Below are 14,911 nucleotides of genomic sequence, written 5' to 3' on the forward strand. Positions count from 1 at the left end.
TGTCTGTGTGGAGTCTACCCGTTAGGGAGGTAAGTGGATTCTCAGTCATCTCCAGTATCTTAAAATAGTAGAACCAGCGGATCAAGGTTTAATTTGGTGTTACATCCTGTGTTTGGGGCAGTATTTCGTTCATAGAAATGTGTACAGTGTTGCCTGGTAACCGCGTGCACCATAGTGCCCCTTTCCCCTCATCTCTGCCAACATTCTTTCGATGAACCAAACATTGCATGAAGACTCTTGGGCGTGAGATAAAACTACATCAAAGGTCTAAAACTATTTTTCTTTGTCCTGGGAACGTAGCCAGGTGGTAGCTTCCCTAGGCCAAATATTTAACCAGGAGTCGTCAGTGATTTTATTTGTCTAGATCAGTTTCCGAGCTCAATTCTATGAAGACTTGGCGGGTGTATTGCAAGCTACCCAGGACTCTATACAATTTGGCCAAAGAGCTGTTATCTATTCTCTGGCTATTCTTTATGAATACTGTTTGCACTGGGTGCATTCTTTTTTGCCACACATGTTCGAGGCATGTGATCTGTATTAGTGCATACATTTTGATGTAATTATAAAGAAATTCAATTGCCTTCTACAAGCCGTAGGCTTCAGCTTCTGTGTTTGTCATGGTTCCAAGAAATAAATTGGTGAGAACTGTTTTTTACATGTTGGATTTTCACCTATATCACCTACAACCTCCACAAAACGGGGTCTCTAAATAGAATGTGCTGTGTGTACCACTGGTAGGGTGAATGTGGTCTGACAGGTTGGAAGCTGATTTTACTAGAATTGACTAGTTGGATTTTCGGTTGGTGTATACAAGAAAAACATCTATCATCGATGAAGACCTGTATGCGTTAAAGTAAAATGCATGATATCTTGTATCTGGATATGAGCCTTTGTACACACCCACCGAGGCTAGGTGGTCAAACCCCATTTAGTTAAATGGGGACAGCAAAGAGGCCACGGAGGCCAGTCTATTCATTGAAGTCTCTGCCCACCATGAGATCGCCCCTTGTGAAGTTTACAGTCAAAGGCATTCGGGCCGCATTGTGCCCCAGTTAGCTTCCTTCCCAGTGGCACTGCCCATGTTTCAGGTGGTAGAAAGTTTTTTGAAGAACCCTTATCCCTGCAAACTGATCACGCGGCTATACACTGAAATGCAGTGTACAGCGCTGATATGCGTCCCTAAGGCACGTCAGGAATGGGACATCCAGATGGGTATATCTGTTTTGGAGAAAAAATGGGCATTCTGCTGTGCGCAGGCTCGAGAACTGTTCACTAACTGTAGGCTGTGTCTAATCAATGTAAAACTTTTTTGTGGATTATATTGGATACCAGAATGGTTACACACTGTAGGCCTTATTAAAGATGCGCGATGTCTGAGATGCCTTGCCCCTAGCCTGCCTTTCCTGCTCCGGTCCTGGGATTGCCCCAAACTTTAGTCACTATTGAGGGGATATCTTTGATGCAATGATAGATCTGCACCTAGAACGCTCCCCCTTGACTGCTTTGTAGGATATGTTGGAACGTCCCCGCAGACAACGGGAAATTAATTTCAATGCTTTTGCTGCTTGCTAAACGACACATAGTGATGTGCTGGGGTCACCGTCTGATTCCTTCGTGGAGGACTGGCTCCGAGGCGCAGCGTTTTGCCAAGGTCAGTTGTTAGCCTACTGGGACCATATGCCTGTCCAAACATGTCCCAGAGATATTTGGGACCCGTTACAGACTTACCTGAAGCAGAGTGCCTACGATGAGAGTGGGCCTCCTTCCTCTGCCCCTCTCGCTGCTGAACAGATCTGAGGAAAAGGGACCAGATTGATGGCAGTTTGGGAACGTAATGACTGCATGGCACAGCATGAGACGGTCCTCCCCCCTTTTTCCTTACCCTCTCTGATTTTTTTAGGGCTCGGCTGAAACGCGCGGAAGCGCGTCTCCGCCGAGAACTTATTGTGGCCGTGTCTCCTTCCCAGGAGACAATCCTGGCCGCGCGCATCGCCTTGGAGGCGATTCCAAACTGACACGCGCACGCGAACGAGCGCTGCGGCCAGGGGCTGTCTCCTGGGAAGGAGACACGCATGCGATAGCCTCACAGCCAGACATGCACATTGGGTAAACCCGCGGCTCGTGCTTTCATTAATTGGATCTGAGAGTTTCTCCTTACTCTGCCGAGTGAGGGGCGAGAATGGATTTCACCCACTAATCGGGTTCCCGAAATGCTTCTAATCGGTAAGAAAGGCGCACGCGGATTTTCATTTGAAGTTGGAGCTCACTCTACCCCCATTGCCATGTACAGTACTTTGAACCCCTCTTGCGAAGCGCTTTATAATAACATTACTATCATTATGTTTTCGCTTTCTGAACAAGTTAAATATACGTTGCGGATTCGGTATAAATTGCCCCATGATGTAAGGTGAATTGTATCAGGGTTGGACGATAATTATTGGTTGAAATCTGATGGCAAGAAAGAGTTAACAAAAACAGAATACATTGCCTTAAATCAGTGTCCTCAAGGTTAAGATCTTAGCCACGGAAAATGTCACTTTCTGTATTTATCTAGCGATTTGATGTTAGTGTTGCCATGCCATTGGACTACTATATTTTCTTTCAACACACTTACTTATTTTCGCTGCGGTTATTAATAATGCCATTATTTTTTATTTGTTTTTTTATTATTGTTTCTATGAATATTACAATTAATAACAAAATGCGTGACCATTGCAGCACGTTGCACTTGATGCTTAAAGAGGGCGCAAACGCATTTGCCATCCCCTAGTACGGGTCTCACCACCTATACTTTTTCAGTGGGGTCCGACTGCTCCCGACTTTCATGTAGCCACATAACAGAAGCAGCACTAATCTGAACTTGCGTTCTCTGTGGTCCAAGCGGAGGGGGAAAACGCCTAGTAGACTGGGGGAGGGACGTTTAGTATTTCAACATCCATTCATCTTCACCACAGCCCATAACCAACCGGCACCAACCATGTGCCCTTGGCCCAGACTGCGCGCACTGCCAACCTTCCGAGACAGCTGGCTGGCTCTAGCAAATGTATGTATGCGCCGTCTCCACAGAGCACGTGCATCGTCCCAGAGTGAGTACACTCTTCAGGAAGAGTTTGCACCCTCCTCACACCGACTGTGCACTTTCTGCCGCATGAGCATCCTCCCAATAATGAATGCGCCCTCTGAAGTTCGCTTGAGCAGTCAGTCTGCTGAACATGGAAACCCTAAAGTCAGCCAGTGTCACCTACTTTTCAAAAGCTTTAAGAACGTCTAGTGTAGAAAAAGACTGCTCCAGATTTCATCTGTTTTAGAATGATGAAATCCCAAGTAGGCCCTGCCGCAATCGGAACCTGTTTTCTTCCTTCAGACTGTCTGCTGATCTTAGCATCAGCCAGCGATTAATACTGCTTGCGTGGTTATTTAAAAGGGCGTTAGCCTTGCACGCAAGCACTTGAAAGAGCAAACATATAAAACCATTCAAACCAAGATCAAGGCACGTAACTGCGGGTGAAAAGGCACCCCCTGCTTGTGATGGAGCATTATCGGCAGGAGTCCTCGGGCACAGAAATAGCTTTCTGTACTATTTTAAACTACACTTCCTCAGATCCAGGCACAGAAGCCCTTTAGTGGTTTTTCTGACACCACTATCAGAAGAACACGCTCCACTTGTGAACAGCATCCTGGCTTGTATTTTCTGTCATGGATCCGTAGGCAATAGAAAGCTGCACTTTCAGTTCTCCCTACCCACTAAAACAGAGTTTACACGCACTACATGCTTGGTAGCCAGTTTCGGGGATCCCTGTTTGTGGGCTACGCTTTGCTCATGTTCTTAAAAACTGACTCTTCGACCTGCTACTGCGTTTGGAAGGGGAACTGTGGAACCCTTTTTGAGGAGAACGCATCATACATTCTATTAGAAAAAAACCAAATAATCAGTCAGTCAAACTTCCCCTATCGGTATCTCAGGCATAAGTAGGCAATCTGTTAGACACATGCAACTTCTGGGCTCACTCCTGCATAGAAGGTCAATTAATTCATTTTACTTTTAGGTATTTGAATTAGTACATACCTGCCTCAAGAGGCAGCAGAGAGGCTGTCAGAGAATAATCTTACTGCATAAACATCACAAATCTAAGGTGCGCTAAACGGAGCATGGGGGCAGATTTACAAGCCCCTTGCGCCACTTTTCCATCACTTTTTAGCGCTAGGGGCTTGTAAATAAGCCCCATGGTGTTTATAGATCTTGTAGAAGTGTTTTCAGAAACTCAGATAAATTGTATTTTGCTATTTTGGCACTCCCTTTCGCTTAGGAACGAGGCGATTTTTAAACCTTTAGTTGTAATCAGGGCCTTCCTTGTGCCCACCTTATCAACCATAACATTAATGCTGTAATGCTTATTTGTATGCCCATTATGCTGCAATAATCTACTAGTTATCCGTTTCTTAGCATTTTATATGTAGCTTTTCTGTGGTGAGCCCTATAGTTTGCTTTGTTAATAGCATTTTGACTATAAAGTTGCCTCACCCTTCAGTTTTCCCTCTTTTTAAATACATCGAGACAGTCAATGTGGCGCGTCCAGCTAGCGCCATATTGGTGATTTATTTCCCTTTACTAGCGCTTCAGTAACATTTGTATATAAAGTTGCCTTTAACCCTTTTGCTCTATATGTTAGGAGCATGTTGTGCTAAATTGCTAGCACAGCATACGTCTGGTATTAAAAAACACATGTGCGTAATGTGCACGCAGTTCATTTGCCGTTATCACACCATATTAAAAAACACGTGTGTAATGTGCACACAGTTCATTTGCCGTTACTAGTGCATTATAAAACTATGAAAATAAATGCCGTACTGCTTATTTGTATACCCAATATGACGCAATGATATACTAATCCAGCCCTGACGCTGAGCCACATTTCAAATTTGTTACCTTCGTGGTAACACGTCACGCACAATAATAGTTAGCCTGCGCCTATTGCTATAGAAGAAGTGCTTTTATGGCTCCACACCACCGCTCAACTCCACACCACCGCTCAACTCCACACCACCGCTCAACTCCACCCCCCCGCTCAACTCCACCCCCCCGCTCAACTCCACCCCCCCGCTCAACTCCACCCCCCCGCTCAACTCCACCCCCCCGCTCAACTCCACACCCCCGCTCAACTCCACACCCCCGCTCAACTCCACATCCCCGCTCCATCCATCCATCCATCCCCGCCCTACACTCCATCCCTCCCCGCCCCACACGCCATCCCTCGCCCACACGCCATCCCTCGCCCACACTCCATCCATCGCCCTTTTGCCCTGCCTCTATCTATCTTTCGCCCTCCCTCTATCTATCTATCTTTCGCCCTCCCTCTATCTATCTATCTTTCGCCCTCCCTCTATCTATCTATCTTTCGCCCTCCCTCTATCTTTCGCCCTCCCTCTATCTTTCGCCCTCCCTCTATCTATCTTTCGCCCTCCCTCTATCTATCTTTCGCCCTCCCTCTATCTATATTTCGCCCTCTATCTATCTTTCGCCCTCACTATCCATCGCATCACCACAGCATCACTCAGGGGCACCACAATATCACTATGCGCTACCAGAGCATCACTGAACGCCACAGCATCACTCAGAGCCACCACAGCATCAATCTGTGCAACCATTCAACAACAACTGATTCAAATATGTTCTCTCAATGTTTCAAACTTTATTACAAATGTCACAAACATTTTTTAATATTTCACTTCTGTTCTTGTATTTTCATCACAATAAAATAAACTAAACATAATCTTCCAAAAAGTTATTTGCGAAAGTTTAAGCTAATGCCATTATGAATTACAATAACTTTTATTTAAGTATTAAATATTGAAAAAAATACAACCCATTGTTATTTTTAATATTAATACATCTAAGTCATGTAAATACAACACATAGTGCATTACAAATGCTATAGGTGTCACGTTTGCAAAAGTTAACACTATTGGCATTGTAAATGACAAAGTTATTAATTTAGCTATTTTCAAAACAAAAACATAAATAAAAAACTTGTCATTTACAATACTAATACCTCTAACTTTACTAATGCGAGCCCTATTGCATTGCAAATGCTTGTTCTACTTGATGTTCTCTGAGGTATAAACCTGAAACTCTGACATGACGGTGATGGACTTCTGAACTAGAAGACGTTCTGAACAGGCTGTATGAAGCCCATGCTCCTCTCTTAATGTGAATTTGAGGATGCTCTGCTGTAATATCTTGATTGTTCCACAGATATTTTTGATAAACAGAATTGAAAAAAATGCAGTAGGGTAGCGAATAACTCTGTAATCAGAGAATATTTGTTAATCCGGGTCACCAGTCTATCCTTCATGCTTACTTATAGCCAAGATGTAGCCCTCTCAATCTTGGTGGGTGTCCTCCACACTCAGTCATAAAGACCCCATATGTTGTGGAGGCAGCCGTGGAGTGAAATTGTAAGGGGTTAAGTGGCGACCTTAACCTGCGATTGTCCTCTGCAGCAAATGAGTTCCTTGTAAGAAAATAATTGGCGTCTTTTCGAGTCTTGTCATTTCAGAAGTTGCTTTTGTTTTATTGGGGAATTCATTCACACGTATTAAGGGCAAGGAGTTTAATTAGAGCCATCATACACAACTGAGAGAACCTGCATCACCGTTCGCAGCGTAGAAAACAGATTTTTTTTGTAATAGGGCCCTGCGTAAACACCAGATTTTTCTCAACTGCATAAGTTATAGGGCAGCATTACCTCAAACAAGTGAAAGTAGCAGTAGCGCATGACAGATGATAATTCTAAGAAATTAGCCTCTACCACTGTAAGTGGAAACGAGGTTTACAAGTACAATATTTAAGAACTATCAAAGGGCTACAATAAAAACACATTTTAAAACAGTAGGGGCAACCACTTGGGATTCATATATGAAAACTGGAGAAGGAGGGAATTTGGCAAAGTGATATTAATTTGTATGCATATTGCCTATAAAACGACCAATGTAATTGGTGGAGGCACATAAAAGCATAGAGACAATGCCTGGGCGATATATACTGGACAAAGGTACCAAGTAGGTAGCAATTTTAATGCCCAGTAAAATTTAATGAGATGCACCAGTTAGTAGTCTCACAGTTGTTCAGCTTGTCTTGGTGCGATTGTTAATACTGTTCCAATAACTGTGTTCGAGAGAGTGTCATGGTCTGGAGCTATTAAGTCATTGCCTGCTGCTGGTAATCCACCTGGGTTTGCACTTTTTGAAGAGAGTGGTCCAGTTATGAAATTAAGTGTGCTACATCTCTGTGCAAGGAAGTTGTATCCTGTCTGAGCAACTGAATGTTAGCTTTTGTTGCAGGGGACTGCATGTCACAAGACATGATTGCCAAGACCGGTACATCACCAGGTGGGCTCGGAGCAGACTTAGTGCCTCTTTGGTTTGACCTGAGTGAGAAGAAGGCTTCCTTAAGTGAGGGTGTCTCTCGAGCTTTGGGGTTTGTTGGTAGGCATTAGAGATCGATTTTGATCGCTAGGTAAATAGCTCCCTGTCCAGCAGTAAGCAAGCAAATGGTGTGTGTGTATATATAGTACTTTCTATTTTGTTCTCAGGGGTATTTAGTCCAGTGCTACTGCAAAATGTGCAGAACGCCGTAAGATTGCAATGTGCAGGATCGGTTTGGTGAGGTAGAGGTGGGCTCTCCGCCATTCGTTGTTTTCACATTAAATAGCGAGTGAGCACTACTGCTAATTGTCGCATTCACTCCTTCAGCTCATCGTTCCCTCGTTAGATATTTTTTATGTTGTGGGGATGGTGGGAGGATAACTGTGGGATTTGTAGCACATTCCTCATTGCCTCAGTGCAGTTGGTAGTGTCTGTGCTTCATATCTCATGTGCCCGAGTGTAGGCTCTACTGGGTTTGGGAGTAGGGAGGCTATGTCCCCTCCTAACGCAAGATGTTGCCACTCTGAGTTCAGTTAAGGGGTGCTTCTGATTATCAACAATTACCCCTCTCTCCCACACAAAGCTCTCTGCAGCGTGGTCACCAACTCCTGCTGCTCCTTGTGCCCCTCCTTGTATTGAACAAGCACTGTTTGTAACCTTTACTCTGTTCTCATCTCTATTCTTACCAGAGCAACCAGTAGTTTTCTGCCACCCTTGGCATGCCCTGGGTGCGTGACCCAGACAGTCTCTAGCACCTGTAGCCCAACAACAGAGATTGCTTGTTTAATTTGCCAAGGCTCGCCCCTTGATGGTCACTGTGGCCCTCTGGATTTCCCCACTGTGAATGGGGAGGCATGCTTTACGTGGAAAATACCAGGTCAGACCACTATGTCTTCAGGTGTCATGTGTATAGCTTCAGGTGTTTACCACCACCACCACCCTACCATAAACACAACCATCCCCAACCTAAATACCACCACCCCCAACCCACTGCCTTAACCACCACCACGGCCCTAACAACCATCACCGTTCTAACCAGTACTACTACCCTACCCATCACCACTGTATGCATCACCTGCACCACTACAAACTTTGCCACTACCTTAACCACCATCAATCTAACCACCACTACCACCCTAACCTCCACAACCTCCCCTACCACCATGCCCTATTCTCATCCTAACCACCACCAGAACATAACATCCTTTACCACCAGACCCTAACCACCACCACCACCATTCCACCACGCTCCGCATCACCACAATCCTACCACCATCCCAATCCGTACTACTAATCTAACCACCACCCTATGCATCACCTTCACCACTACCACTTTCGCCACCACCTTAACCACTATCAACCTAACACCACTACCACCCTAGCCATCCCGCCTCCCCACTACCACCACCACCACCACCACCACCTTACTCAGCCCCACCACCTTACCCTATCCTGACACTAACCACCACCACCAGAACATACCCACCGCCACCACCACCACCACACTCCCCACACTCCCCACCATACCAGCACGCTAAGCATCACCACGACCCTACTCCCTCCCTAACCAGTCTACCACCATTCGACCCGAAAACCACCATCACTAACCTACCACCACATACTCTAACCACCACCCTAGCCTTCACCACCCTACAACCAACACACCTACCACATGTCCACCACCACCATAGCCACTACAACCCAACCATAACTACCACCAACCTATTCTCCATCACCTACGCAGCCTCCGTGCCCTGTAACCCCTACCACCACCCTAACCATCACCACCCTACCCTAAACATCACCACCCTATCCTAACCACTTCCACCTTAACCCCCACCACAATGCTGACCCCCCCCATTAAAATAAGTCATATCAAAGATTTTGAAACCTTTACACATAGGGGTCTCCAGCCAATAGATTGTGAGTCACTGTAGTTCACCAGCTACCTTTAAGTAGCTCACCTGTGTGTAGCCCAGCTTATTAAATTAGAAAGTTTTTGCTTGGTTGAATTAATATACATCTAATAAAATTGAAATTAACCAACACTAATAATAATAATAGCAGTTCTCAATGCGTTTGATTGAACATAAATAGCTCTCAGTACAGAAAACGTTGAAGACCGATATACTATCAACCTGTCGGCCTTGAATATGGAAATAAATATGTGAACGTTGAGAGGGAACTCTATGATAGTATGCTGCTGTGCACCCGAGGGCGAATGCTCACTGGGCAGATTCACATTTGCATAAACATCATGTTTGATTGCCTTGAACTTTTTAATTGATGTGCAGTGGGAATTCGAAACTTAGTGTTAATCGCCTTGCGTGGCATTCTTTTAACCCCTTGGCCGCGGCGGTAATTCCGCCGCGGCGCTAGGCGGGGCCACGCGGCGCTGCCATGCTTGTGACGGAACCTTCCGTCACGAGGCGTTGTGCTTGTGACGGAATGGTTCCGTCACGGCCCCGCCCGCCTAATAGAACGCTCAGTGCAGGCGCGGCGGCCGGGCCTTGACTGAACCATTCCGTCACCAGCACAGCACCACCGTGGCTCGTGACGGAATGGTTCCTTCATGAGCATGCAAGGGGTTAATAAACAACCTACAAATGCAGACAGTCCTGCTTCAAAAACTGATGGCCTTTCTTCTCTTCTTGTGTTTGTTCACTCTTGTAGCATGCCCTCATTACTTATGTCCTTCTAACTGCTTACTTTTCAGAAACTTTTTTCTTTTTGGTTAAGCACTCCATGAGAGTTCATTTGTTTTCCAGCGGTCTCCCTCGTGTTCTTATCTATGCCCTGCTACTGCAGACCATGTTACTTTCAACCTGTGTGCTTCTCTCCTACTCCCCACTGTGTTGTGCTTGTCCTGTGTGCTCCTCCTCATGCATTGCTAGCTTGCCCATCTGCTTTTCCCACATGCCATGCTGGACTCTCTTGCCATGTGATTTTGCCCTCCCGCACTTCACGTTGCTTTCTCTCGCCCGTGTTGTGCATTTCTTTTGCCCTATGTGTTTATTCCAACCCTGTCCTATGTCCTCGTTCCCCACCAACCTGACCCTGGGTGTTACTTCACCCTTGCTGTCCTTTTTGATTTAAAAAAAAAAATAAACCTATGACATTACTTAAAAAGATTATTTATTTACCAATCCAACCTGTATAAGTACATTAAAAGGAAAAAAGGGCCTCACACATTTTGTAGGCACATGCATACATCATACACATGCCTACAAAATGTCATGGCCACTGTGGCTGCATTATAGCAACGTTTTTGATCTGCTTTTTAGCCTTGCTGCATAGCGTAGCTTAAAAACCATTGGTAAAGCCAATCGTTCCCAAAAGTGAGACCTTATTGGCTTTGCCAATGCTTATTTGAAGGTATTATTAAGCTCTTGTGCAAAAAAACCTCACTAGGGAAACTTTTTCAGCTTAAATGCTATATTGTGTCTTCTAAGCATGTTTCCCTTCCCTTTCTCCTCCAGCATGCCTGCCCTTGGCTGTCGGTTCTACCAACACAAGTTTCCAGAGGTGGAGGATGTAGTCATGGTCAATGTCCGCTCCATTGCTGAGATGGGGGCGTACGTCAGCCTCCTGGAGTACAACAACATTGAGGGGATGATCCTGCTCAGCGAGCTGTCCAGGAGGCGCATCCGATCCATCAACAAGCTCATCCGAATCGGCAGGAATGAATGTGTTGTTGTCATCCGAGTCGACAAAGACAAAGGTAGAATCAAAAAGCTTTTTGGAAATAGCTTTTTATACAAAAGGATGAGTGCTTAATGAATGCATTAAATTGTGAAAATTAATTCTGTAGCCCCATTTCTTTTACTCATGGTTTTAATGAAGCAAAGTGCATTATCTTTTTTTTAAATAATGCCTTGCACATCTCCAAACGTGCTTCAACATTCTGGACCTGGGCCTAGTTCTCCATTGTGTTGAAGGATACTGTGTATGCATGATTATTGGTTAGACTGCAATGCGCTTGTACATTGGTAGAAAAACTGTGAAATCTCAGCAAGTCAGGGTCGCAGGTTTTATAGAGCATCTAGAGCTAATAAGGTGATCTGATGTTGCGTCTTTCACACTAGTTAATGAGCAAATTGTATCCTGTAGGGAACTCACACCTGAGACCAAAAATTAAAGGAGGCGCCAGGAAGCTGGATGGGTAGTGGTGCAGGCTAGGGATTGGTCCAAGGAGGCACCATTTTAGCAGCAGGCATCACTTTTAACCAGAACAATTCTTGAATACTTTGGTTGTGAACCCATTGTTCCTACCCTGCTGCTGTTTGCCTTTTCTAGAGCTCTTTTGTGCACTGGAGTTTCCAAGCGGATGTCTGTTGATTGGGAGAGTTGTTGGCATTCTTAGCTGAGGGGCCACAGACCAATGTTCGTGGAGACCAACTTTCACCCTTGTGATGTGTAATGTACATGCATTGTTTAAAGCACAGTGAAAGCTTGCTCTGCCATTGTAGTGGCTGTACTCGGTTATTAGTGAAATGGACATGTTCTCTTTAGACCAAAAAATATTATTTTGTTTTGTAAAAGTAAGGCACAACGTGGGGAGATGCTACATTTTGCTCCGTCATCATTGTATTGTATTGTAATTGCATTTATATAGCGCTTACTACCCCTGACGAGGCGTAGAAGTGCTTTTTCGGCGGGTAGCACACTACTCCAGGACCCATAGAGGATTAGTATTGAATTAGTATAGTGAAACATGAAAGTACATTTTGAGTGGTGGAAAGGTTAGTCAGTTATTTGGATTTCAAATGATAGCAGAAGGATAGAGGAGGGAAAAAAAGGTTTGTATTTATATAGCGCTTGTTACCCCTGATGGGGTGTTGAAACATGTTATTCAGGAAGCCCATAAAGGATTAGTGGTGAATTAATATGGTGAAATCTGAAAGTAATTTCAGTGGTGGATATTAGTCAGTTATTTGGAGTAAGAAGGATAGTGGAGGGATAAAAGGGGAAGAAAGGTTTGCATTCATATAACACTTGTTACCCCTGATGGATGTTGAAGCTCTTTTTTGGCGAGTAGCACGCCACTCCGGAACTCATAAAGGATTAGTGTTAAAAATTAGTATAGTAAAATATGAAGTAATTTGAGTAGTGGATATGTTATTCAGTTTTTTGGGTAGAGAAGGGTAGGTGGCGGGATAGTGAAGGGAAAGAGGTTTGTATTTCTATAGCGCTTGTTACATCTGATGGGGTTTTGAAGCGCAAGTAGTATGCTACTCTGGAACCCTTCAGGATTAGTGTTGAATTAGTATGGTGAAACATGAAAGTAATTTTAGTGGTTGATATGTTAGTCAGTTATTTGGATTGAGAAGGGTTGGGGAGGGGTAGAAAAGAGGGAAGAGTTTAGAAAGGTTTGTTTTGGGGGATCGGTATAGTAAAAGAGGTGTAAGATGAGGCAAGGAGGGGTAGAGTAGGAGAGGGTCTAGAAAGGGATATTTTGGGGATCATAGTAGTGGTATGGGGTTTAGGGTTAAATGAGAGAGTGGATGTAGAGGATATATTGAGCGAAATATAGGCTGAGAAATGGGGAAGTGTATTGGAAATGCTAAATTAGAAGAAAGTGATAAATATATAGATCCATAAGTATATTGAAAGTATATAGATGCATAATGGAGGTATGTATATTGGGCAGCATTTCTGGCCCTGGTCCTGACCAGTCTCGAACAGGCTCGAACAGGCAACTGCCCTTGTCCTCTCCGCCCTTAACAGGCTCAAACAGGCAACTGCCCTTGTCCTCTCCGCCCTTGTCCTCTCCACCTTCGTCCTCTCCGCCCAGGCTGAGACGCCCTTAGCCTGGCCTTTTATAGCCCTAGTAATCAGGTGACCCCGTCAGCCAATGGGAACCCTAGCCCTAACACTATCCAATAACAACAGTCCTAAAAATCTAGAACCAATAGGAGACCAGGACCTTAGAGCCAATCTTAGCCCTAGTCCAAGCACCCAATCAGTTCAAAAACCCTAATCTCTACGTACAATAGAGGCCATAGCCCTACCAGTAGTCCCACCCCAAGTCCAAGCAACCAATAGCACAGGAAGCCCTTGTCCCCACTTCCAATAGAAAGCCTAACCCTACTCTTAGTCCCACAACCAGTAAAGCAACCAATCACACCAGAAGCCCTAATCGCTACTTCCAATTAAAAGTCTGACCCTAGCCCCACCCTAGTCCCAACAACCAATAACACAGGAAACCCTAGTCCCTACTTCCAATATAAATCCTAACCCTAGCCCTAGTCCCAACCCTACATTGATTGAATCACAGACCCAGAAACCAATCAGAACACTCAAATACCCAACCAATGAGGACACTAACCCTTATCCAGTAGAAACATCAGATACAACCTCTAATCAGTGTACACATGTACCAAACAATATCAGAACATATGAGGTCCCAGCGACCTCAGACAAGGTTTGCTGGCCAGGGAGTTGGAAGCTTCTTTTCCTGTTCAGAATCTCCTAGGAGACAGACAGGCTCAATCCACACTTTGGACTTCTGCAGGTAAAGGCCTCACTAACTTGAAATCTAACAATACTGTTTGAATAAAACTTTACTCCCTCTACTGGCCAAAAAACAAAGTGCACAGTCCCTAATAAAGACAGTTTAAATAGCTCACAGAAGCACCCTCTGATGTAGAATATCCCAGTTACTGGGGAGGGGGAGGCAGGGAGGCTGGTTTCACTGGCTTGTGAACACAAAATGGTGGCTGGGGGTGCAGGTCTTCGCACAGAGCAAAGGAGAAATTTGGAGTGAAAACTGAAAGTCATCAGCAAAGTTAGGGAAAAACTACAGAGTTTGGACTGCAAATCCCACAATTCAACACGTTAAATGGAAGCAATCATGGGCAGGAAAAAACACAAAACAGGTGACAAAATATCCAATCAGAGGCAGGTTAAAACTACAATGTTTAAACTGTAACAACCACAGGCCAAGACAGAAATCACAGAAAGGGAAAATCGTTTTTTTAACTTTTGTTTTGGGGAGGAGACAGCACTAGTCTGCCTCCTTACCACTTCCTGGATTCTGCTCGCTGCAGTCTGGGGCACAGGGAGGCTGCAACTCGCAAGATGGAGGAGAATGATTTGGGGTGCACCCAGCAAGGCCTTAAGGAGCCTGGGCTAGTTTTAGTGGACGGCTCAGAGTTGCCTGGTAGTTGAATAGCCAATCCCCAGTCCTGGGTCTCCTGGCCTGGGGGGGGATCAGGGGGAGAGTGCTTAATTACTGCAGTTAACAATCGATCGTACTTGATTTAGTACCTTTGAATTGCTGAAATTTCGAGTTTGCCTGTGAGCATTCAATCCTGTGGCCTGCAGATCCCACCATATGCCACTAGAGAGCTCCCAATCTTTTCAGCATCCTGCCAGCTGAAAGTCTGTGGGTTTATTTAGCTGTGTGATGTTGCAGTGTCTTGTTTCGGATGACTGTGGTTTGAGACAGTGCAGCTGAACTGAACTTGCATGATACCCGGAGGCT

At 44.9% G+C, this 14,911-nt stretch overlaps 1 protein-coding gene across 1 annotated transcript in view; it reads left to right on the forward strand.

The window, feature by feature from the left end:
• The window catches only part of EIF2S1 (eukaryotic translation initiation factor 2 subunit alpha), a 187,740-nt gene that overhangs the window by 23,878 nt on the left and 148,951 nt on the right, over nucleotides 1–14,911 (forward strand). The window contains exon 2 of the mRNA XM_078659540.1: nucleotides 10,905–11,146. Coding sequence (XP_078515666.1) covers nucleotides 10,906–11,146 — 241 coding nt within the window. The 5' untranslated portion in view covers nucleotide 10,905. The remainder of the gene's footprint in view (nucleotides 1–10,904; nucleotides 11,147–14,911) is intronic.

The sequence above is a fragment of the Lissotriton helveticus genome, chromosome 9, assembly GCF_964261635.1.
Source record: "Lissotriton helveticus chromosome 9, aLisHel1.1, whole genome shotgun sequence".
NCBI lineage: Eukaryota > Metazoa > Chordata > Amphibia > Caudata > Salamandridae > Lissotriton > Lissotriton helveticus.